The sequence below is a fragment of the Equus asinus genome, chromosome 8, assembly GCF_041296235.1.
Source record: "Equus asinus isolate D_3611 breed Donkey chromosome 8, EquAss-T2T_v2, whole genome shotgun sequence".
NCBI classification, from domain to species: Eukaryota; Metazoa; Chordata; class Mammalia; order Perissodactyla; family Equidae; genus Equus; species Equus asinus.
In genome coordinates this window covers 13,713,417-13,738,107 of record NC_091797.1, presented here as the reverse complement: position 1 = coordinate 13,738,107, position 24,691 = coordinate 13,713,417, and the positions used below count along the sequence as shown (strand labels likewise).

Here is a 24,691-nt window from a genome sequence, read left to right as displayed (position 1 = left end):
TGTCAATCTCTACGAGGTAAGGACTCATTTTCTACACACGAGCACACTATTCTCCTATCACACTGAAGTTTTTAAAAAATTTCTTCATTTCATTAAGAGTTCAACACTGTCATTTGCCCCAAGGTCTCATGAAGCTCTCTTTACAGTTGATTGATTTGCATCTGGAACCTGGCAAGGCCCACACACTGCATTTGGTGACAGGAATAAACATATTTTGAACACGAGGGGAATGGGCACAGAAGTCAGGCAGGGGGGAGTGTGGGGGAATTGTGAGGAACTCGCAAAGCCCACACTCGCACCCTTAGGTCACTGAGGTGGGCATGGAGCTCTGCATGGTGCTCTCGCTGTTGGGGAGGGAGCCTGAGGACCCCGCAGAGCGCTGCCCAACACCAGGAGCTCACAGGACGATGGAAGAGGCAGTGCCCTTCAGGTCTCTGAGAGGTTCATGAGCTTGGTGGGGGCCCAGAGGAGAGCCCAGCTCCCCCTGGGAAGCTCCGAGGGCAGGAGCTGAGTGTGGCCAGGGCGAAGAAGCTGGCAGGGCAGGGCTGGCAGACAGGCCCAGGCAGGAAGGCAGGAGGCCCCGCCTCGCCAGGGAGTGTGATGGGGCTGGAGAGCTGTGGGAGCAGGAGGTGAGGATGCCACACTGCAGGCGATGGGAGTCACTGAAGGAGTTCAAGAAGGGGGTGAGACTCAGATCTGCACTTTAGGAAACACTCTGGCTATGAGCAGAGAACAGACTAGAGGGAGGTGAAGCCTCAGGCAGGAGCCCTGGGTCTGTCTGCTTCCTGCCCCACCCCCCACTGTGGGGACCCTAACACTCAGGCCAGGAGAACTCAGTGTGCCAAAGCCTACAGTTTCGGGGAGAGTCTTATTCATTGGCCCTGAGGGTGGCTAAGCTGGAAATCACTCCCATCCCAGGCCCTCGGGCCCAGAACGATGACTTTAGACACATTCGTTTTTATATAATTCATGCAGACAGTCTGGGCCTTGGAAGCCCGGGTCTGAGGGACGTTCAGTGAACTGAGAGGGAGGCTCATGCCCGGGGCCCACAGAGCATTAAGCCGCAGAGCGATGACGTGCCAGGGGCCATGGACGGGACGGGACGGCAGGGTCCCCCAGAGCAGACCTCGGGTCTGTTTTGTTCTTCATTCCTTCCCCTCAACCCAGAACATGAAAGAGTCCATAGTAGGCATAACAGCTGCTCAAAAATGTAAGAAAAACATTTTTACAATTAGAAGAATAATGGCTCTCAAAGAAAAAGAAAAATCTCTTCAGCCATTACCGACAAAGATAGCTATTTGCTGTGAACACCTGAGAGTGTCAGATACGAATTTCTGCACTTGACTCTTGGGTGGCTCTGTGACAGAGGTTATATGACAAAGTCTGGAAAAGATCAAGGAGACCACATGATCTATGTTTCCACTTTTTATTTCCTTTTTCATTCCAAGCAAGACAGGATAGAAGGAGACTGAAAATCTGATTTCAAATTTGATCTTAATTACAAAGAATAAATGTAGTGATTTAATAATAATACAATAAATTGTAGTGAAATCTGCTCACAGGAGTCATCGTAGATAATCACCACTAAAACTGGGGAAGAGTTTATTAGTCCCACAACAGTCCCAGGATCTACATTTAGGTCAAGAAAGCCATTGTTGGAAAATGTCAGAAGATCGGTCCGGCCCATGCTGGGGGCCAGGTCTGCTTTATTTTAAATGGAAAATCTCCTTTGCTTTTGCTAAATTTTTCTCATCCATTGGAGGCTTCCTCGGGCTGCCAGGCTGCAGAAACTTCTTCACGGTGGGCAGGTTGCTGATTCTGGCTTTCAGGGCCTGCAAGGCACAAGAGCACAGCCTCAGAGTGGAGCCAAAAACCAAGCCCGTCATTAGCACAAGCCAGGGAATCTGAGAACCTCCTAGACGAGGACCACCTCAGTCTCCTCCATCGGCACCAGCATGAGGCTGGGAACAGACACCCCGTGAGCCATGAGGATAAGAGAAGAAAATCCAGCTCAAGTGCATTTTCTTCCCTGTCTTCTTCCCTACACACCCATCCTGTGGATTCATGGCTCTTTGCAACACAAGGAAGAGTAATGTGTCTGTGCAACATCAACACAGATAAAGTCTCCAGTCAAGAAAAGCAAAGACACAGGAAAAGTGGGCAGGACCTGAAGACAGGAAATATAAAAGGTAAACCATGAGGCCCATCAAAATCAATTTGCCCACTGAGGGAGAGTCACGGGGAGAGAGGGGAGACTGTGTGGAGAGAAACACAATGTGTGGAAGGAGGAGCAGGAGCCGAGGGGAGGACAGCTGCTCACAGACTCGGGTGTGGAAGGAGAATGACACTCCTGGGTCAAGGGAATCACAGAGAAAAGAGGACAGAATCCGGAATGGAACGGAGGCCTGGGAGAGAGGTGCTGATGCTGGGTTCCTCTCATTTTAAAGACAAATTATCCTTCTTCGGGAAGAATCCACTCTGATTTCCTTGGCATAAGGAGAGTCTTCTCATGCCTCAGACCAGGGCCTAGGAGCTAATTGTGGAGACCAGAGGGCAGCAAAGGCCCGCACATTAGTGGGGACCCAAGAGGCCAAATATTAGATTCCAAGATGGGAGGTGTGGGCCTTCCGTCCTGAGGGCTGTGAAAGAGATCACCTTCAGCAGAGGGAAGTTGGCCAGAAGGCTGGGGTCAAGCTCTTCAACAGTGTAGAGAAGTTCGACCAGGTGGATGTCAGCCCTGCTCAGCCTGTTGCCAACCAGGTAGTCTTGTCCGTGGCTCTTTAACACCTGGCGAATTGGAATCGGATCATGAACACAGGCACAGGCAGGCTGGGCCCCCTGCTCCTCCCAGCTCTCTCCAGCCCGCTCTCCCTCCTCTGCTGCCTCACTGGGCGGATGTGGAGCTCCAGACCTTCTCCACCGGCCCTGAATCCCTGACACAGAGGGAGGAGTGGGCTCTGCTGTTCTTCCCTCAGTCCTCAGCTGAAGCCCAGGTTACCACTTCCTTTTCCCCTTCCCACATCTCTGGGGCTCCCTACTTGCACCTTCCACTGGGCCAAGGGCTTAGCACCTGCTGCAACATGTTTCTGTTGGCCCCACACCCTAAACTCTGCAGCCCTGAAACTTCAGGACATGGCTCTTCATCTGTGTCTCTCTCTCTCTGTCTCTCTCTCCACACTTTTCTTTCTCCTCTCTCCCTTGGGCAAAGACTCCATCTTCATGTCAGCCTTCCTCAGTCCTCAACAGACTATTTCAGAGTCTGCCTTTCTCCTCTCGTCTGTTCTCCTCATGTTCTCATCTAACTCTCTGGCACCTGAAATAACCCCGGGTCACCTTGAACTCACCATCACTTTACAACACTGGCTCTGACTCCTACCCGACCTGTGTCTGTCAACAACATTGGTGGAATATGTTCTAATTTGCCTGCTGAAGTGCCTGGGGTGTGACTGCGCTGATGTCTGCACCTGCTTTCAAATGAAGCAAAAAATAGTGTGCTCGATAGGAGCAGAGAAGGATGGGGACGTATATGATTAAGCAAACATCATAATGAAAGATTAATTTTTGAATCTAGGTGATTGGTATCTGTCAATTGATAGTATAGGTCTTTCAACTTTTATGTAATTTGAATTATTCATAATAAAACATTGCAGAAAATATGTGATCTTTATTAAAAATATTGCAGACATATGGAAATCATAGAGAAAAAGAGAAAAATCATGGCTCCACCAACTGACGGCCATAACATTGTGGCAATTACCCCTTCAGACTATGTATGCATATAGAAGTATGGATAAAAAATGAAGAATATATTGGAGCATCAAACGCCATATTGTAATGTGCATCTTTCATTTATGTCATCACAGGGCTCTTTGATCTCAATGGACAGATGTCCTCAAACTGCAGTGACTGAGGAGCTTGCCGCCATGTGAACGTGCTAAACTCTCAGCACCACAAGGGCCAGGAGAGTGGATTTTCTGATTACTATTAAACTCTTCCCTCCATGAACAGGATCTGACACAGTAGCAATTGAATGCATATTTATTGAATGAATGAAAGAGTGATTTGATGCTTTATAATGATGAGTGTGTCAGTGTTAATCCTTTTATTTATATGTAAGCCTCCTGTATCTCTTACAACCATTTGTTGGTTCCTCACTTTTATTTAGCATGATTTCAGATAGTTTTGATCTTGAAATGTTCTGCTTTCCCTTCAAAGAGAAACATTAATTAAGCTGGGTACTACGTGTAATGATGGAAATTTATTTCCTCAGCTTGCATGGATTTCCTCAAACATCTAAGGAGATGCCCCCCAAATTATGGATAATTTTCCCTTAACATTACTTCATCTGTCATTTTCTCTCCGTCCCACCACCCCATCTCTCTTTAGACACATCTCATCCATTCCCTGAAACTCTGCCACATTCTCCTGATGGGCAGCTCGTCTCAAGCTGCCCTTTATAAGTTGCCAGAATATTTTCTGATGTGTTGCATTCATCGTGTTCCTCCTGGAACGTAAGCCTCTGTATGATGTTCTGTGGGATCTGCTCCAGTCTCTAGTGTGGCTCCCAGAGCCTTCCACAGCCCAAGATCCATGACCGTGAAATTCCAGGGAATAGAGAATTGTAGATTGGGTCCTAGTAAATTGAAGTATTGGTGGAAAATTATAACTTGGGTAAAACTGTCACAATTATTCCTCACAGTGGATTTTTAGAAAATGCCTTGAGAGTCAGGATGCTCCATTCACTAGTATTCAAAAAGGCTCACTGGAGGTGAGGGTCAATGCCCCAGGAATGCCCAGGCACTCCGTTTCTTACTCCTCTAATCTCAGTGCCCCCAAGATTCTGAACAGTGCACTCACTTTTTCAAATGCAGGCAAATAACGATTTGTTGTTTTGTCTTTGATCTCGGTAATCTTGGCAGCTTTTTCACTGGGTGGAGTTAAGATCAAATGAATGTACACTTCATTCAGATCTGCCACACCTTCTATGTACATGTCAATCCTGAAAGACAAAAATGACCAAAGTGTCAAATGTCTCCTGCCTTAGATTCTATAGCTGAAAAATGTAAAAGAATGGGGCATCATAGGTGGCAAATGAATTCACCTCCGTTGGGTGCTTTTTTATAGCCCAGTCACGGCTATGACTTTTACGTAATTTTCACGTTTCATTCTAGAACAAGCTATCATGGTAGATATATGTCCAAAATTTTTGTTATACACATGACCAAATATAAAGTCTCAGATTATGGGTGACCTGCCCCGAGTCACAGACATGAGAGACTTTGGTGAAATCACTGCAAGTGACCACTGAAACTCTAGCTAGGGTTTGCCAGCTCTGCTGGGTTTGTTCAGTGCACAACTCAGTGTGATTCACATAGCCAAAAACCTGCCACTTAACTCACCTCCAGAGAGAGTCCCTGTCACAACCATCTCAGTCATGTCTCTCTCCCTCTCATCCTCTTACACTACCCAGCCTCACTTATACCCAATGTTAGCAGATCTTCCAATGACTTTCCATAGAACATAGTTCCACAGCCCTCTTCATGTACTGTTGTCCGACACTGGCCATGTTTGCATTTCTCAAGACCTCACCTAAAGTATCCCCTGAAATGGTGTAATTCCTTATACACATCCCACCAGTCCATGTGCCTGGGTTTTTTTTTTTTTTTTTTTTTTGCGTGTGTTCCAAACAGAGCTTCCTATAAGAGTTTGTAGAAATAAAAGATTTATTGACATATACTTCCACTACCATAACGTCATCCAATTCAAGTGTACAATTTTGTGATTTTTAGTAAACTCACAGAATTCTGTACCATCGCCACACTCTAATTCAGAATATTATCATCCCTCCCAAATGAACTCATATGTGCCTTCACAGGCATTCTAATTCTTCCTTCCCTCCAGCCCCAGGCAACCACTCAACTACTTTCTGTTTCTATGGATAAGAATGTTGCTGAGGCCGGCTCCATGGCCGAGTGGTTAAGTTTGCGCACTCCATTGCAGCGGCCCAGGGTTCGGATCCTGGGCGCAGACATGGCACCATTCGTCAGGTCACATTGAGGTGGCGTCCCACATCCCACAACTAGAAGGACCTGCAACTAAGGTATACAACTATGTACGGGGGGGTTGGGGAGACAAAGTAGAAAAAAAAAAAAAAGATTGGCAGCAGTTGTTAGCCCAGGTGCCGATCTTAAAAAAAAAAAAAGAATGTTCCAGACATTATGTAATGTGGAATCCTACAATATGTGCCCTTTGTGTCTGGTTTCCTTATGTAGCCTAATGTTGTCAAGGTTCGTCCGTGTTGTAGCCTGCATCAGAGCTTCATTCCTTCCCATGGACAAATAATATTCCACTGCATGGCTGTACCACACTCTGTTCATCCATTCATCACTTGATGGATGGTTGTACTGTTTCGCCTTTTTGAAAATATGAGCAACATTGTTATGAACAGTTGTATACAGGTTTTAGTGTGGATGTATTTTTGATTCTCTTGGGTACAAACCTAGTAATGGAATTGCTGAGTCTTATGTTAACTTTATGCTTAACTTTTGAACAACTGCCACAGTTCCTTACAGGATTTTAATTTTAATCACGTGGTCCCATCACAACAGAGAGCAGTCTCCCTCTCCCCGATATGGTTGTATTGACATAACCTGGCTGCTTCAGCTCTGTGTCAAAATTCTTGATGTAACCCTAGCCGTTTGGCCTCAACCTCTGCTAATCGTTTTCAGATGGCCAGTCCACATAACTGGGTCATAAGTTAGGTTCCAAGTCATCATTCTACTAATTTCTGGAACTTAGGAATTAGCTCCTTTGGGTCCTTCCCTAACCCAGCCTTATCCTCTAGACCCTCAGACACTTTGTCCCTTGTCTCTGGCTGTGGGCTGGTGTCCAGCTCCTAAAAGCCTGAACACCTGGAGTCATGACTCCACCATCCTCCTGCCTTCTAAGAATTCATCAGGGTTTGCAGACCTCTGTCACCGTGCCCTCTCCGTGGGCCACATCCTCTTCTATAATCCCGCTGGCTTGAGTCCACTGCAGGTTTCCTGTCCCTCATCCTCCGAGGTCTCTGCTGGACTGCACCTCAGTCGACACCACCAAGGCCACACTGCTGGTGATCATGATCCCTCTGACACAGTCCTGCTCCCTCAGGGAAGGACCTAAATTGTTCTTATCAATTGTTGATGAAAGAGCAGGAAAAATACCGTACAGGGCTCTCTCCTTGGTGTCTTTCCCATAGAGGTTGTATTTGGCGGCGATGTAGTTGAGAATGGCTCTGCACTGCACCAGCTTCATCCCATCAATTTCGACCATTGGCACCTGCTGGAACATCAAACTCCCATCTTTTGAAAGAAGAAAAGGAAAAGTAGAGTGAAATGTTCTATGGATCACACTTTCAGATGAAAACCTGTTTTTTGAAATGACGGAAGATATGAAAGGAAACAAAAAATTACTAGCCAGGAACATTGGAAGGAAACAGCATTTTTACCTCTCTATAATCTTTTTTCTTATCAATCTGCCTTTTACCTTGTCACCTGTTCTTTCATTTATCTTTTATTTCCGCTCCGCTATATGGTAGGTCCCTGTATTTTTTGTGTTCAATTTCTCTTCATGGATATTTTAGGAAGAGGTTGGGAAGAAGCTGCTACAGGGCCAACAGCCGTTTGCCATTTCAGTTGGGAAGTTGCCAAAATAAGTCTATGATGCTGCTGGCATTAAGGCCAGTACTAAGAGAGATTTCTACAGAGGGTGTTTTGTATGCTCTTCAAATCCCACCATTGGATAGTGGATATTGGGGCACCCTGTTTTCCCAGCCACTGCTGCTGGCCTCACTCTTTCTCTCCCTCCTCACAGGGTCACCTGGCCTTCCAACTAATCTAACGCCATCTTGCTATCTGAGTCTGTAACACTGCTAGGACATCACCTTGTCAAACTCATCAGAAAGAAGAATTCCAGGCACCTACTGGGCCTGTTTCTCCTCTTTTACTCTAATACATGTGTTTAATGTCTTTGGTGATGGCGCTTTAGGATCCTGTGCTGGCACAGCTCAGTCATGGTACAGAAAACCAGGAGAAACCAAAGAGAGGGATCCACATGGCATGGGGGATGGTCCTAGAGCAAATGCTCCGAGTCGTAGCTGTTCCTCGTCCTGAGGGAGTTGCAAGCACTGCTCATGGAGCCCCTGCCCCCACCCCTCCTTCCATTTGAACCATTTCTCTCTCTCTCCTAGGCACCCAACTCCCAACGTACACACACATAGGCAATGCCTGGGGTTAAAACTTCAAATTATAACTTCTACTAGTTCCTCCCATCAGAGCAATTTAGATACTTGGTCTTACCATTTCTTAGCTTTTCCAAGTCTTTCGAAGTTTCCAGAAATTCTTCTTCAAACTGGAAAGCAGAAACAGTAAATGAGTTCTTGTTCTTTCGTTCCATAGCATTACAGAAGTTTACACTTGAATGGCCCCTGTCTGGACATAATAAGCAAAAGGAAGATTTCTGACCTGGGAGGGCGACAGGGGAATGTGATCAGGGTGACTGGAAATTTAGATTAGAGCCATCAAGGAAAGAGCACAGGTGACAGCAGGTAATGGCTGGTTCTTGCAGTTTCAATTCAGTCCACCCTGTTTCCAACTCTGTGGACGATCCTGGTCATTGGGGAGGGAGATGTCACAGAGGGAAGGGACTGGGAAGTGCCTCTAGTTATGGGGTTTTAGTGTCTCAGGAAAGCCTGTCTCTCCAGGAGAGATCAGGATAGGACATTGTGTGTCCTCTAGCATAGGGTACACCACGGGGCATTGGCCATCTCAGATGCTGCCACCAGGAACCTCTGCTGTCATTGACATCACTCCATCGCACGAGGCCCCGCTTAGTAAGAAGTGAGTCCTGGTTGCTGCACAGCTTTAACTCTATAGGGTCAGAATTTCCTCTTCTGGAAAACTGGGACACACTAGGTTAAAATTCCTAATTGAATAGAGGAAAAAGAGTTCCCAAACTAGTTTAAAAAAAAACTTTTAATGAGAAAACTTTGATTTCGGATATGACTGGCTGGATTTGAATGTCATTTCTTACATATAGTGAATTCCAGATGTTGATCATTTTACTGAATATTCTCGTGTCTCGGTATCCTCCTCTATAAAATGAGTATAGTTATGGTACCTACATTATAGTTGGTGTGAAGATTAAATCAGTAAGGTATGCAAAGGCCTTTAAACAGTACCATGTATACACCAGGTGCTCAATCAACACTAGTTGTCAGGATTTTTATAGATGGTTGTTATTTCATCATACCATGCTTTTTTTAAATTAACGCCATCTAACATTGCTGAACCTATACTCCATCCTTGACCTACATTCAGGACTTTGACCTTGGTGTAGATTCTCCTTCTCCTGAGGCAAGTCTCTCTGGTTGGACGGGCAGCCAGCAGCAAGGCCGTCAATCTGACCAGAAACTCTGAGGGCTTGTGGGATTTCAATCCAAACATGAAAATAAGTAACTATATAATCATGCAGTTTACTTAATCAGCAGAATCAATCAAACCAAAAGTCAAAAGAGCCCGATGTCAAGAAAATAGATCTCTGCATTGATGGGGCTTGGTACCAATCCAAATTCACGCATTGATGGTTAAAAGCTTGGGAATCTGAGGAATTCTAACTTGTCCAGTGGAAGCATTTATTGTGGATCGACATGGCTAAACAGGGTTAGACCATACAGATATTGAGGTGGGGGTGCAGAGATTCCTAAAGCACCCAGTTCCAGACAAACTTAAGGGATGGTGGCTGGTCATCAAGGGAGGGCGGCCGAGGTGGGATGGGTTGGCTAGTGAGATGGTGTTTGTGAGGCTAAGGGAGATGGATGGGATGGTGAGGACCAGCCTTTGGGCACAGAGAACCCAGAAGAACTGACCAAGAGCCTTTGGTAAGTCCTGCCCCAAGCCCTCCTCAGTCAAGCTGATGGAGAAGAGGAGCCTGGGATGTGCTCAGCAACTTCCCTACTTCACCCTCCTGTGCTGAACTCATCCTGCACAGGGGCTCTGAACACATCCCTGAACCCCACAGCTGAAGCTGGATACAGGGAAAACGGGTTATTGATTTATAGAGAGAAAATGACCTGGAAGGGCACTATTTGGATGTTTTGTGTCCTTGTTCCTTCATGACATTGAGAGAGGAGTAGGCTAAAGTCCCATGCATCCGTGCAGCAATCGAGAAAGTGTAATCCCACGGCTTCAGTAAACATGTTGTTACGAGGCTGAAGGGAGCACAGTAGAAGTTCCTATCACAGGACGCCACCTCACATGAAACCTTTGTTTTTTGCTCCCACCTGGTGGATGAGATCCCCTGAGTCTGTCCATGATTCCTCCCCAGGAAAACCCTCCCAGAGATGCTGGTCCCCCTACCTGGACCGAAAAGTGTTCTTCTCGATGACACCTCTAGAGGCAAGCACTCAACAGAGTCCCAGGGAAACCTACCAGCTTTCCACCGGGACTATGGCATTTTGACACTGTCAATGTTTGGGTGTCCTCCTAGATGCTCCCCCCTCCTCCTCCTTTTAATCACCTCCTTACTAGTGTGCAATCTCACTAGAATGTAAGCTGCCTGAGGACAGCTCCCATATCTGTCCTGTTCATCCATGCATTCCCAGGATCTAGCAGAGGACCCGGCACTTAAAGGTGCTCAACAAAATCACTGACGAGTGAGTGTATGACATCTTTCACTAGCAAGTTATTCTAATTCACTCTCCCCTATACTACTGGTTATATCTTAAATTTAATTATATTTTACTTTACTGTGAAATATTTTTATCATTTCATTATGGAAATTTCTAGCAAGCATAAAAATGAACAAAAAAGCTCAAAGGTCCTCCTTGTACCCTTCACCCAGCAGCAATAATTATCAACTCAAGCCAGACTCCTGTCACCATATGCCCACTACTCTCCCTCTTTTTTGGTAATTTGAAAAATCAGAAATATCATACATTCCATCTTTAAATAATTCAATATGTACCTCTACAACATAAAAATTATTTAAAAAATAACAGTACATTATCACACCTAAAACATTAACAACTCTTTAATATTATCTAGAATTCCATGATGTTCCTCTTTCTAAGTACTGAAAAAGTGTCCCAAATGATATTTTACAGTTTGTTTAAATCTGAATCCAAACAAGGCCCACACATGGTGGTTAGTTACTAAACTTTTAATTGTTTTTGTTCTTTGATGACAAGAAATTCTAATAATATATTAGGTCAAATCCATTCATCTCTTTTAATCACTGAATTTGTTTTAATGCACAACCTCTTGTCAGATCATTTAGAAAGAATAGTCTCCTAGCTCATGGGAGAAAGGACTTTGATAGTCAGTTTTAGATCCAGCTTAAGATGACTGAACTCAGAACTGACCTCGACTCCAGCGGCAGCCAGGAGCCACCGGATCGGCTCCATTCGGCCTCGTCCATTGAAGTAGTGAAGCTTGGGCTTCGCTGCCATGATGCAGTTTCCTGGGTTCTCTACACCTGAATCAATGAAGGAATGAATGAACGAAACAACAGAAACAAAACTGCACTTTAAGATATGTGGTTAACAGCACCAACAATGCTGAAGAAGGGTCTGCCTCCTTCTTGGCAGAGTTGGAGAGTCCCTGGAATGTCCCTTGGCTCAAATTCTCACCCTCAGGAGCCAGGCAAAGGAAATTGCACCAAACCACTCTGCAGTCTCCACTGGGTGAACTCTGGTGTCTTGGCAGCCTAACAGGTGAGAGTCTGGCGTAAGGATGCGTGAGTGGGTGTCCAAGGTGGGGGCAGGATAAGAGAACTAATATTTATTGAAAACCTCCTCCTAACGATCCTGACCAAGTGCTGACCCCTTTGGCTACATTATATCTTTAATCTCCTAAGAGAACCAGGAAATAATTGCTATTATCCCCATTTTTCAGTTAATGAGATCGAGATTCAAAGGTTCAACAACATGCCCACAGACACGCTCCAGGTAGTGACAGACATGGAAATCTACCCTGGACTAAAGGGAGGACGGGGCTGGAACGCCCACAGATGCACGCCCTGGGAGCCTGTGAGGGCCTTGGAATAAGAGGACTTCCCTGACAACGAGGAGGCTGAGGGAGCTGAGTTAACGCTATGTTTGTTCCAGAGCTGGAATTAGGGCTCAGACTCGCTTAGCTGTAGCTCCAAGGATCCTAATCCTTTCCACACACGCAGGATGCTGATTCCTTCCTTTTTTTTTTGGAATTCTACATTCTTCCTCTACTTGGTGCATTTTGTAATCTAGAAAAAGGGATGTTACTGCATCAACCTTATGGTACATGGAGAGGAACTAACATTTGTTCAATGTCTGGCATACAATGGAGGCTCCAAAATTTATCTTCACTCCATCCTACAAAAATCAGCTGAGGTGGAGTCTGTTATTATTCTCACTTTACAGCTGGGGAGACAGAGATTTCTGGAGTAACTTGCCCAATTAGGTGGTGTACCTGGGACTCAAACTCACTTCTATGTGAAACCAAAGTCTAGGACTCATCTTCTGTATTAGCGTTTTTCAAAATATGCATGACCATCCTTCAGTGGATTGTGAAACCCACTAATTTTTAAAATGAAATAGAAGACAACATAAACTATCTCATGTGCTAAATGGAGACAAAGTGAGCATCATTTCAGGAGTTTTAGCTTCAGTCATAAGTGTGTTGCATGCATGGATGTGTGCACACTCATTTGGCGATTCTGATGGTAAGAGAGAGACTGGTTGTGTCCAGTCAGCAAAAGCCCTTGTTCCATCCCAGGCTGCGTGGGTAGTCCACACAGCGGGGCCCAGAGACTGACACTCAGCGGCTACAACAGCAGACATGCCTGGTTCTCTCATGGGTCTGAGTAAAAGCACACAGGACTCGTTACAAGCAGGAGTCCCAAAGCCAGGACTTAGGGAGGCACACTTGCGTTTTCTCTCCAAATGCAAGGCTCTGTTTAGAAAACATTAGGATTCTTCTCACAAAATTTTATTGTTGTGGAGTTTGGGACAAAAATACACTCTTTACCCAATTCATGTATCTCTGAAAAAGTGTGTGTGACTTCAATTTTAGATATCAAAATGTTTTCCATATCCACATCTTTATTGGGAGACTCAATAGTTTAACCTTTACAAAGTAAAAAATCCTTTGGAAACACTTAAAAGTTGTCTGTCTTGTAATTGGAGATATTGGAGCTTGCACTTTCCTATCGTGGCAAATGGAGGTGCTACAAGGAGCAGCATGAACAGGAGACTAAAGCTCACACTAGGGTGGGAAGTGTGTTTGGTGTGGCCTAAGGTTCACTGAGCCAAGTGACTCACACCATACACTCAGCTCTCTTTCCCTTTGACTGAGGATCACATTACAAAGAGAAAGGAATTCTTATCATAGATAATATTTTATCATAACTTTCTTCCTTATAAGGAGCCTTCCTCACTTTCACTAGGAGGTCACCAAATGCCTCGTAGACTGGAGCAAAGGCTATCACAAAACCTTGCTTGGTCAGGTGACACTAGCAAAATGTCAGAGTGAGCTGTTCCCTTTTTCTCTGCCTCTTCAAACTTCAATTAAATGAACATTCATTGACCAATGGAGGATATCCACACCCCACAATGGGATCCCCGATACCCGTGCAGCTATACATCTGATGGTGCATTGACTACCCCCTGGAGGTGGCAGAGATAGGTGAGTATTCTCCAGCCCCCCACCAGCCCTGTGCATGTATGTGGCTTCTCTCCTCGCTGGAGAACCCATAGTACTGCTGCAGCCCTGAGGGTGGGAGTACACCTTGGTGCAACTGCGGCAACAGGTGACAGCAGCTCTGACCCCCACATGACCAATTTCATGTCTCATGGGAGAGGCAAAAGTGCCACCATGGTCCCAGGGAGGGGCTCAGGCTCTGATCCTATGTGGAAGGCACACCCACCAATCATAAGTGCCAGTATGACCTAAGAAGAAGTAATGGCAGATCTGCATGCCAAGGTAAGTGATTTCCCAGCCTCTGTGAATGCCGATAGCATTGCTGTGGCCCTAAAGGTGGGAGCACACCACAGAGGGACTGTGGGAGCAGGTCGTGGCAGACCTCAGCCCATGCATGATCACTTTCCCATCGAGTGGGAGAGGCTACAGTGATGTTGCAGTCTAAAGAAGTGGCTCAGGTTCAGACAGGCACAGCTGCCAGGGGTCATGCTGGGCTCAGAATACACAGCTCCTGTCCCCTGCCCCCAGTGGTGCTGGGTGGAATATGCAAACAGATACTACCACTATTTGAAGGCACAAATACACCCCATCAAATAGTGTGAAGAGGTGTATTAATACTGCATACAAGAAGGAAAAAGACAAACACCCAGACGTCAATCCTGACAGCACACAAATTTACAATCTGACTGACAGAGAATTCAAAACAGCTATCATAAAAAAACTCAAAGAGTTACAATAAAATTCAGAAAGTCAGTTCAATGAAATTAGAAATAAAATTAATAAGCAGAGGGAATTCTTCACAAAAATGATTGCAAGTATAAAGAAAAACCAAGCAGAAATGTTGGAGATGAAAAACACAATGAATGAGTTCAAGAAAAATTGAGAGTCCTTAAATGACACAGCTAGAATCATGGAGGATGGAATTAGCTATGTAGACGACAGAAATATACAAATGCTTCAGCTGGAGGATGAGAGGGAACTAAGACTCAAAACAAAAGAAGAAATTCTCCAAGAAATATTCTACTCATTGGGAAATGCAACATAAGGATTATAGGTATCCAAGAGTGAGAAAGGAACAGAGAGCTCATTCAAAGAAATAATAGCTGAGAACTTCCCAAACCTGGAAAAGGAACTGGAATTACAAGGAAAAGAAGCCAATAGAACTCAAATTACAACAATGTAAAAAGACATTCTCCAAGGCATGTATTAGTAAAACTGGCAAAAGTCAATGACAAAGAGAAAATATTAAGGACAGCAAGGCAGAAAAAAATAACCTACAAAGGAAGCTGTATCAGGATTTCAGTGGATTTCTCCACAGAAACCTTAAAGGCTAGGTGAGAGTGGAATGATACATGCAAAATTCTCAACGACAAACAGCTTCAGCCAAGAATACACTATCCAGTGAAAATATCCTTCAGATATGGTGGAGAAATAAAACCTTACTCAGATAAACAAAACCTGAAGGAGTTCAGGACATCCCCCATTGCCTAGAAATGATCAATAAGACCATCATACCTGAAAAAAAATGAAAGGCTGACAAAGCCTTGAGCAAGGAGATAAACAAGCAGAGAAAATCAGGAAATCACAGTTCTCTATCAGAACAGCTTGGCAAACACTTAATTATAACATTAAAGATAAAGAGAAGGAAAACATCAGGAATACCTATAATCACTTCATTTTAACCACAAATTCACAGCACAAAATGGAACAAGTTGTGACAACAATAACTGAGAAGGGGAAACAGAAAGCCATGGAAGCTGCTTTGGCTAAGGAAATGAGGCTATCAGAAAATGGACTATCTCATCTATGAAGTCTTTTATACAAACCTCATGGTAACCACTAAAAGAAAATCTGAAGAGAGACACAAATTACAAGAGAAAACTGAGAATAAAAAGCAAGAAATCGAACTGGGAGTCCTAAATACACAGAATAAGAAACAAGGGAAATACAGAACAACCAGAAAACAAGTGAAAAATGGCAGCATTAAGCCCTCATATATCAAGAATCACTCTAAATGTAAATGGAGTGAATTCTCCAATCAAATGACACACAGTAGCTGGATGGATTAAAAAAAGAGACCCAACAATATGCTGCCTGCAGGAAACACATCTCAGCTCTAAAGACAAACACCGGCTCAGAGTGAAGGGATGCAAGATGATACTCCAAGCTAAACGGAAACAAAAGAAAGCAGACGCTGCCATACTTTTATCAGAATAAGCAGACTTCAAGATAAAAATGCAATGAGGGTCACAGAGGGACCATATATAATGATAAAAGGGACACTCCACCAAGAGGACATAACTCTTATAAATATATATGCAGCTAAAATAGGAGCAACAAAGTATATAGCGCAACTATTAGGAGACATAAAGGGAGATATTAACAGCAACAAAATAATAGTAGGGGACATTAACACTCCACTTACATCAACAGAGAGATCATCTAGACAGAAAGTCAGCAAGGAAATAGTGGGATTAAACGAAAAATTTGACCCCATAGACTTAATAGATATATATAGAACACTTCATCCAAAAACAGAAGAATACATATTCTTCTCAAATGCACATGGAACATTCTCAAGGTTAGACCATACATTGGGAAACAAGGAAAGGCACAATAAATTTAAGAAGATTGAAATCATATCGAGCATCTTTTCTCACCATAATGCTATGAAACTAGAAATCAACTATAAGAAAAAAGCTGGGAAAGTGACAAATACATGGAGATTAAACAACATGCTACTGAACAACCAATGAATCATTGAAGAAATTAAAGGGGAAATAAGAAAATATCTGAAGAAAATGACAATGAAAACACACCAAACCACTTCATATGGGATGCAGCAAAAGCGATCCCAAGAGGGAAATTCATAGCAATACAGGCACACTTTAACAAAGACAAATTTCAAATAAGTAATCTTAAACCATACCTAACAGAACTAGAAAACAAGAACCAACAAAGGCCAAAGTCAGCAGAAGGAAGAAGATAGTAAAAATTAGAGCAGAAATACATGAAATAGAAACCAAAAACAAAAGTAGAAACGATCAATAAAACAAGGAGATGCTTCTTTGAGAAGATAAACAAAATTGAGAAACCCTTAGCAAGACTCACTAAGAAAAAAAGACAAGTCTCAAATAAATAAACTTTGAAATGAAAGAACAGGGGGCCAGCCCCGTGGCCAAGTGGTTAGGTTCGCGTGCTCCACTTCAGCAGCCCAGGATTTTGCCGATTCAGATGCTGGGCATGGACATGGCACTGCTCATCAAGCCATGCTGAGGTGGCGTCCCAATTGACTAGTAGGACACACAACTCAAAATATACAACTATTTGCCAGGGGGCTTTGGGGAGAAAAAGGAAAAATAAAATCTTAAAAAAAAAAAGAAACAAAACAAAAGAAATTACACTACATGCCACAGAAACACAACGGATTACAAAAGAATACTCTGAAAAGCTATACACCAACAAATTGGACAATCTAGAAGAAATGGATGACTTCTTAGATTCATAAAACCTCCCAAAAGGGAACCAAGAAGAATTAGAGAATCTGAATAGACCAATCACAAGTAAAGAGACCAACATGGTAAACAAAAACCTCCCAAAAAGTAAAAGTCCAGGACCTGATGGCTTTTCTGGAAAATTCTAGCAAACATGCAAAGAAGATTTAATACCCAGCCTTCTCAAACTATTCCAAACAAAGTGAAGAAGATGGAACACTTACTAACACATTTTCCGAGGCCATCACCCTGACCCCAAAGCCAGACAAAGAAATCACAAAGATGGAAAATTACAGGCCAATATTGCTGATGAACACAGATGCAAAAATCCTCAAAAGTATTCATAAAACAAGGGGCCAGCTGGTGAAGTAGCGGTTAAGTTCATGCACTCCACTTCAGGAGCTGAGGGTTGGCTGGTTTGGAAGCCAGGCACAGACCTACACACTGCTCATCAAGCTAAGCTCTCGTAGTGTCCCACATACAAAATAGAAGAAGACTGGCAGAGATGTTAGCTCAGTGACAATCATCCTCACCAAAAACATAAAAATTTGGCAAACTGAATACAGCATTACATTAAAAGGTAGACTATGATCTAATGGGATTTATATCAGGGATACAGAGATGATTCAATCTCTGTAAGTCAATCAATGTGATGCAGAATATTAGCAAAATGAGGAATAAGAATCACATGTTCATCTCAATAGATGCAGAGAGAGCATTCGACAAGATCCACCATCCATTTATGATAAAAACTCTCAATACGATGGTTCCAGAAGGAAAGTACCTCAAGATAATAAAGGCCACATATGACAAACCCACAGCCAATATCATACTCAGTGGGGAAAAACTGGAAGCCATCCCTCTGAGAACAGGAACAAGACAAGGGTGCCCACTCTCACCACTCATTCAGCATAGCACTGGAGGTTTTGGCCAGAGCAATTAGGCAAGAAAAAGAAATAAAAGGTATTCAAACTGGTAATGAAGAAGTGGAGCTCTCGCTGTTTGCAGACGACAGGATTTTACATAGAGAAAGTCCTAAAGAATCCTTAGGAAAACTATTATAAATAATTAACAACTATAGCAAAGTTGCAGGGTACAAAATCAACTTACAATAATCAGCTGCCTTTCTATACTCCAACAAAGAGGACTCAAGAATACAATCCCATTTATAATCACAACAAAAGGAATAAAATATCTAGGAATAAATTTAAACAAGGAGATGTAAGACCTATACACCGAAAACTATAAAAAACTGTTGAAAGTAATCGATGATGACATAAAGAAATGGAAATATATTCCATGCACATGGATTGGAAAAATAAACTTAGTTAAAATGTCCATGCTACCTAAAGCAGTCAACAGATTAAATTCAATCCCAATCAGAATCCCAACGACACTCTTCATGGAAATAGAACAAAGAATCCTAAAACTTATATGAAACAACAAAAGACCCCAAATAGCTAGAGTAATCCTAAGAAAGAAGAACATAACCACAAGCATCAAAATCCCTGACTTCAAAATATACTACAGAGCTACAGTAATCAAAACAGCATGCTACTGGTACAAAAACACCCACAGATCAATGGAACAGAATTGAAAGCCCAGATATAAAACCACATCTACACACAGATAATCTTCAACAAAGGAGCCAAGAACACACAATGGAGAAAGGAAAGTTCCTTCAATAGATGTTGTTGGGAAAACTGGACAGCCACATGCAAAGGAATGAAAGTAGACCATTATCTTTCACCATACACAAAAATTAACTAATGGATTTAAGACTTGAAGGTAAGACACGGAACCATAAAACTCATAGAAGGAAATATATGCAGTACACTCTTTGACACTGGCATTAGAAGGATCTTTTCAAGTACTTTTTCTACTCAGGTAAGGGAAACAAAAGAAAAAAGAAACAAATGGGACTACATTAGACCAAAAAGCTTCTGTAGGGCAAAGGAATCCAGGAAGAAATTGAAAAGACAACCCATCAATTGGGAGAAAATATTTGCAAATCGTATATCAAAAAGAGGTTAATCTTCAAAATACATAGAGAACACATACAACTCAACAACAACAAAACGAACAACCAAATCAAAAAGTGGGCAGAGGATATGAACAGACATTTTTCCAAAGAAGGTATACAGACGGCCAAGAGGCACATGACAATATGTTCAACATCACTAATTATTGGGAAATGCAAATCAAAACTATTATAAGATATCACCTTAAACCTGTTAGAATGGCTATAATCACCAAGACAAAAAATAACAAACAATGGAGTGGATGTGGAGAAATGGGAACCCTCATACACTGGTGGTGGGAATGCAAACTCGTGCAGCCACTATGGAAAACAGTATGGAAATTTCTCAAAAAATTAAAAATAGAAATATCAGAGGTCCCAGGTATGCCACTACTGGGTATTTAACCAAAGAACTTGAAATCAGCTATTCAAAGAGACTCACACACCCCTGGGTTGATCGCTGCATTATTCACAATAGCCAAGACTTGGAAGCAACCCAGGTGCCCATCGACCGATGATTGCATAAAGAATATGTGGTATATATATATACAATGGAATACTACTCAGCCACGAGAAAAGACAAAATTGTCCCATTTGCAACAACATGGGGAGACCCTGAGGCTATTATGTTAAGCAAAATAAGCCAGACAGAGAAAAACAAACACCTATGATTTCAGTCATACATGGAAGACAAATAAGTAAAGGGACAAAGAGAACACATTAGTGGTTACCAGATGGAAAGGGGGCTGGAGGGTGCCATAAGGGCTAAAGGGGTACATTTCTATGGTGACTGACAAATAATAATGTACAACGGAAATTTCACAGTGTTTAAACTATTATGACACCAATAGAAAACCAAAAAGTGCAGGAACTGAACGCAGATTGTCTGGATTCGAATCCTGGCTCTCCAATTTGCTGGCTGCATGAAGAAAAACTTTCCCTGGTCAACAGAAAATGAGGACTAGAGAGATTCGATGAATTACCAAAGGTCACACACGTATGTTCCTGATTCACACTCACTGTCCAGCAAGTGTGTCCACCCTCGACAACAACCCAGGAAATAGCTTCTAATGTCCTATTTTAAAGATGAGGAAACCGGAGTTCACAGACACACAGCAGCTTCCCTGGGCTCAAACATTCATCCTTGGATGTCAGGCCAAGTGATTTCAGGTTTCACTCCCCCGGGTGAGACTTAGGCTCTCTCTAGGCGTCTCTCTGAGACTCCTGTTTGGTTTTCCCATTCGGAATCCATCACCAACTAACAGTTGAGGGCAGGGAGAGAGGGAAACACGGAATTCGTGAGTTCCTCTCTGTCAGCTGATTTTAGGGGCCTGATAGGAAGAAACGTTGATGAAAGTGGCCCTTGCTTTACTTTGACATCCTAAAACTCTTCTGTTAGTACGCTGAGGACTAGAATAACTACAGTTAACCTTAATATGGGAAAAGGCTCATGTTCCTCAAATGCATATGTCCATGATAATTCCAGGGGTAAACTAAAGGAGCCGTGCTGGGGGGTGGGTGGGGCGGGTCCTGATTACAGTGCTTCTTAGCAGAGAGAAGTGAGACTGGAGCCAAAGCCCAGCTACTTTCCTCACAAGGAACAGGGACCCTAGCAGGTTGTTTCATGTCTGCACCGCAATTTTCTCCTCATAAGATAGAGTTCTCCCTACTTTTGAGGGCTGTTGAGGAAATTAAATGAGATAATATATGGAAAAATTCATCACAGGGATCAGCAAATGCAACTTCCCTCCTGCTCCCAGGTCCTGGGAGATGAGTAAGTTGAACACACCAGGGAGCACACGTGTCTACTGTCTTCTGTCTGTCTGTGTCTCAGTCTGTCTAGTCCTCATTCTGTCTGCCTATCTATCTGTCCATCTATCCATCTATCTGTCTATCTATCTATCTATCTACCTATCTATCTGTCTATCTATGGCTAGACAGAGCTCCCGTGGGAATAAAATTACACATAGTGTACACATATATATACACACATATCTCCAGACTTCTTTTCAAATGTCATTTAAGGGCCCCTTGTATTTAGCTCGTGTGGAAAGATTGGCGATCTTCACGGATCACTTAACCTGGATTACAAGAAGTTTTCGGAGAAGGTTCTGGGCTCTGCCACATCATTAACCACAGCCTTGCGTAACGCCAAATCCAGCAGATACATGGTTCTGCCCCTGGACCCTGCACCCAACGTGCCTCTCTCCCCAGGCCCTCCCCACTGCCACTCGCTCCCTGGTCTGGGCACTCTGGACTCTGTCCTGTGCCCAAGTCCCCTGTGCATGGGTTCCAGCCATTGAAATGGTGGACCCACTGCTTGTCTCCCCAGCTGTTCTCAGCACTGGGGCGGGTCTCCCTGTCTATGCTTGATGAAATGATCATGTGTCTCCAGCGTCCTCCTGCTTACCTGGAAACGTGCACATTCCATGGACTTTCTCTGACGCTAATTACTGGTTTTCATGTAGACGTATTTCCTTATTTAAAAAATTTCCTTCAAACTTCCTCAACTAACACTGCTTGAGCAGTTTTGGGTGCTGAGAAACGAGGGTTGGTTGGGGACAAGATCCAGCCTGACCTGCTCCCTGACCTAAAGGTGTTTAAATCTAGTCAGTAAAGCAGGTTTGTCAACAACTGACAGAGCACAAAGGGCCCAGCAGGGACTTCACTCTGGGTGGTCCCAACCAACAGTCATGAGTCTCACAGCCAAGCAAGTCAGAGCAAGGTGAGGAGGCTGCCAGGGGACACAGCTGAGGGGCTGCTGCATCTGCGCAGGGCGCTCCCGCCTCCTGGGCAGCATCCAGTCCCAGCTCCCTCCTCTCTCCCCACGGGGCTGCCTTCCTCCCCTGCACAGGCGCCCCGCCTCATCCCTGTCACACTTGCTCTCCAGAGCATCTTGCCTGGTGCTTTTCTTTGTCGCCATTGCAGTACCTTCTCCCATAGGTCCTAGAGCTTTCCCCGAGAGTTCTCTCGTGTTCAGACTGCTCCGGGACTTTCACATCATCTCCCTGAACCTCTCCGTCTCTCCTGTGTGAGAACTTTCTTTTTTCTTCAAGATTAATACTTATAACAGAGCGTGGCTGACTCTTAGGTTCTGAGCTGAATGACCTGTCCCTTCTAGCTAGGAACATTCCTGTGCCTTTTAAGAACTCATTCTATGCCCTCTGATTACCTAGTTTTGCCATCGAGACTTCCATGCTGGGGAGTGTGAGAGGTCATGTCATCCAGGGACTCTTACCAGGGGGTGATTTTGCCCCTCCGGCCCCAGAGGACACTTGGCAATCTCTGGAGACGTTTCTGGTTGTCAAAGCCAGGAGGGAGGGTGCTACATCCATGGGGTTGAGAGCAGAGGTGCCTCTGATGTGGAGTGGGGCGATGCCTCGATGTGCACCTGAATGCTTCTTATCCACCCTCAGTCCTTCTGCATGTTACCCAGCTCATTTGTCACCCACCACGTTATTCTAATAGACACACTGAGGGGATATTTAGTTGAAACTACCTTGTGGCAGACTGAAGTTGCTATTACATCTGTGTCACATTCCCAGGATAAACTTTTGTTGAAAAATACATTTTTGAACAATAGAGTCATTCTTCTCTATCTATTTGCTCCCCACATTCAACTCTGCAGCTGCCACCAGCACTAGGATGGAAGCTGATCTTCACAGTGTGTTTTTTAACAAGGACAGAGTAAAACAAAAAGAAAAAATGAGTTGAGTATTGATGGGACGATGATTTCTTATAAAATGTGTAAGCAAACCATCACTGTAGATATCCTAAATGTGTAAAGTTTGCAAATATGAGGAAAATGGACGTTAACATTATTCTCAAGTGCATTCCTTAAAACTAATTAAATGTAGATTTCTATAATAGACATTTTTTAACAAAACGAGAACAGACAATGGGCAGGACAGCTCCCCAAGACAAAGCATTACCCAGCCCACAATGTGAACAGTGCCAAGATTGAGGTCACCCATTCCAGCCATTTTCAGGGTTTGCCATGAGTTGGTTGGACACAAGAGAGAGAATGACACTTGCCTGTGAGCTAATCCCAGCAGAGACTGAACTAGAATCTAGTTCTGCTCACCTTCAGACCAGGTTATTCCCTAGCGTTACATCACAGCTCACAACTCTCGTGTGTCGACTCCTTCTGTAGAGAAAGTAACTTCAGCGTAAACACCCACACTCCCTCTTGCACAGGTCATATTCTCAGATGGCCTAAAATGGTATCATTCTTTTTCTCCTCCTATTATTTATTTTCTCATATCTGAATTCTCCTGCCCTAGTTTTCTAAATTTTTCATTTTTACATTTCTACAAAGATGACCCAACAGCAATTGAATAAATAACTCTTGAACTGACCCCTAAGCAATCCAAGAAGGCATGATGTGAGTCCAAAACGGATTTTTCTGGTGCTAAGGATACAGTTTAAAGTATTTTTGTGGTGACCTAGATGTGAGGATGTGAGGCAGGGTATGAAGATTCATAAAATCAGCACTTACCTTCTTAAAGTCTGTCTCCCACTTGACTCAACAACTCAAGGCCAGCCCCTCAGGTGTTCACAAGGTGTTTTTATAATGGAATAACTCCTCCCTCTGGAACGGGTGGAGCCCAGTCAAGGAAAAGCCACTTCTACAGAGTTCAGGGTTAACAGTTCATGATAGATTAGAAGAAAACTGCCAAGTCATTCTCTCATCACAAACAATTGGTTAATATATTTCTTTTCAAAGTAAGAATCAAAAGATACACAAAATTTCAGCACATTTGCACTCTCTCTGCCTGTCAGTGGGGCATGGCTTTCTGAAGAAACTTACTGTGAGGTTTTCATGAATGGGATGGAAGGACAGAGGCAGATGAGAAACCTCTGCCATGAGCAGAGCAGGAGCTGATGTCAGGAAGGGGCAAGCAGAGTTCTGGAATGCTTTTATATTGGTTCACAGACAAAACAGAGAACACCTGATTAAATGTGAATTTCAGAGAAATAATAAACAATTTTTTAGTATAAGTGTATCCTAAACATTGCATGCTACCCATCCAGTGTAGGCATCCCCTGCCTCAGCAATTGCTGACAATTTTTTTCCTCCATACCGTGTAGTGGGTGGTAAGGTGGGCCCCTAAAAAGATGGGTCCATGTCCAAAAACCTGCAAACTGTGAGTGTGACCTTACTTGGAAAAAGGGTCTTTGCAGATGTAATTGAGTTCAGGAAGTGAGATGAGATCGTTCCGGATTCTCCTCATGGGCCCTAAACCCAATAACACATATGTTTATAACAGAGGAGAAAACACAACACACAGAGGATGAGGTGAGGTGAAGATGGAGTCAGAGGTGGAAGTAATGTGTCCACGAGCCAAGGAAGCAAAGAACGCAGAAAGCCCCCAGAGCTGGAAGAGGCAGGAAGGCATCTCCCTGAGACCTTTTGGAGGAAGCGAAACCCAGCTGACACATTGACTTGGGACTTCAGGCCTCCA

At 43.7% G+C, this 24,691-nt stretch overlaps 1 protein-coding gene across 3 annotated transcripts; it reads right to left on the bottom strand.

Annotated features, from left to right (window-relative positions):
• Positions 1–1,412: 1,412 nt before the first annotated feature.
• LOC139039695 (glutathione S-transferase A2-like) lies at positions 1,413–23,872 on the bottom strand. 3 transcript variants are annotated; one of them, XM_070514751.1, is made up of 8 exons: positions 23,725–23,752; positions 23,311–23,373; positions 11,399–11,511; positions 8,337–8,388; positions 7,208–7,340; positions 4,858–4,999; positions 2,656–2,787; positions 1,413–1,832 (listed from the first exon to the last, which is right to left on the bottom strand). In XM_070514751.1, exons 3-8 carry the CDS (start codon positions 11,483–11,485, stop codon positions 1,707–1,709), a joined length of 672 nt encoding a protein of 223 aa, XP_070370852.1. In that variant the 5' UTR covers positions 11,486–11,511; positions 23,311–23,373; positions 23,725–23,752; the 3' UTR covers positions 1,413–1,706. The 3 variants fall into 3 exon arrangements, with proteins under 3 accessions (XP_070370852.1, XP_014719377.3, XP_070370853.1); XM_014863891.3 differs by lacking the exon at positions 23,311–23,373 and having other exon boundaries at positions 23,725–23,872; XM_070514752.1 differs by lacking the exons at positions 23,311–23,373; positions 23,725–23,752 and adding an exon at positions 23,262–23,285.
• Between the last annotated feature and the right edge of the window lie 819 nt (positions 23,873–24,691).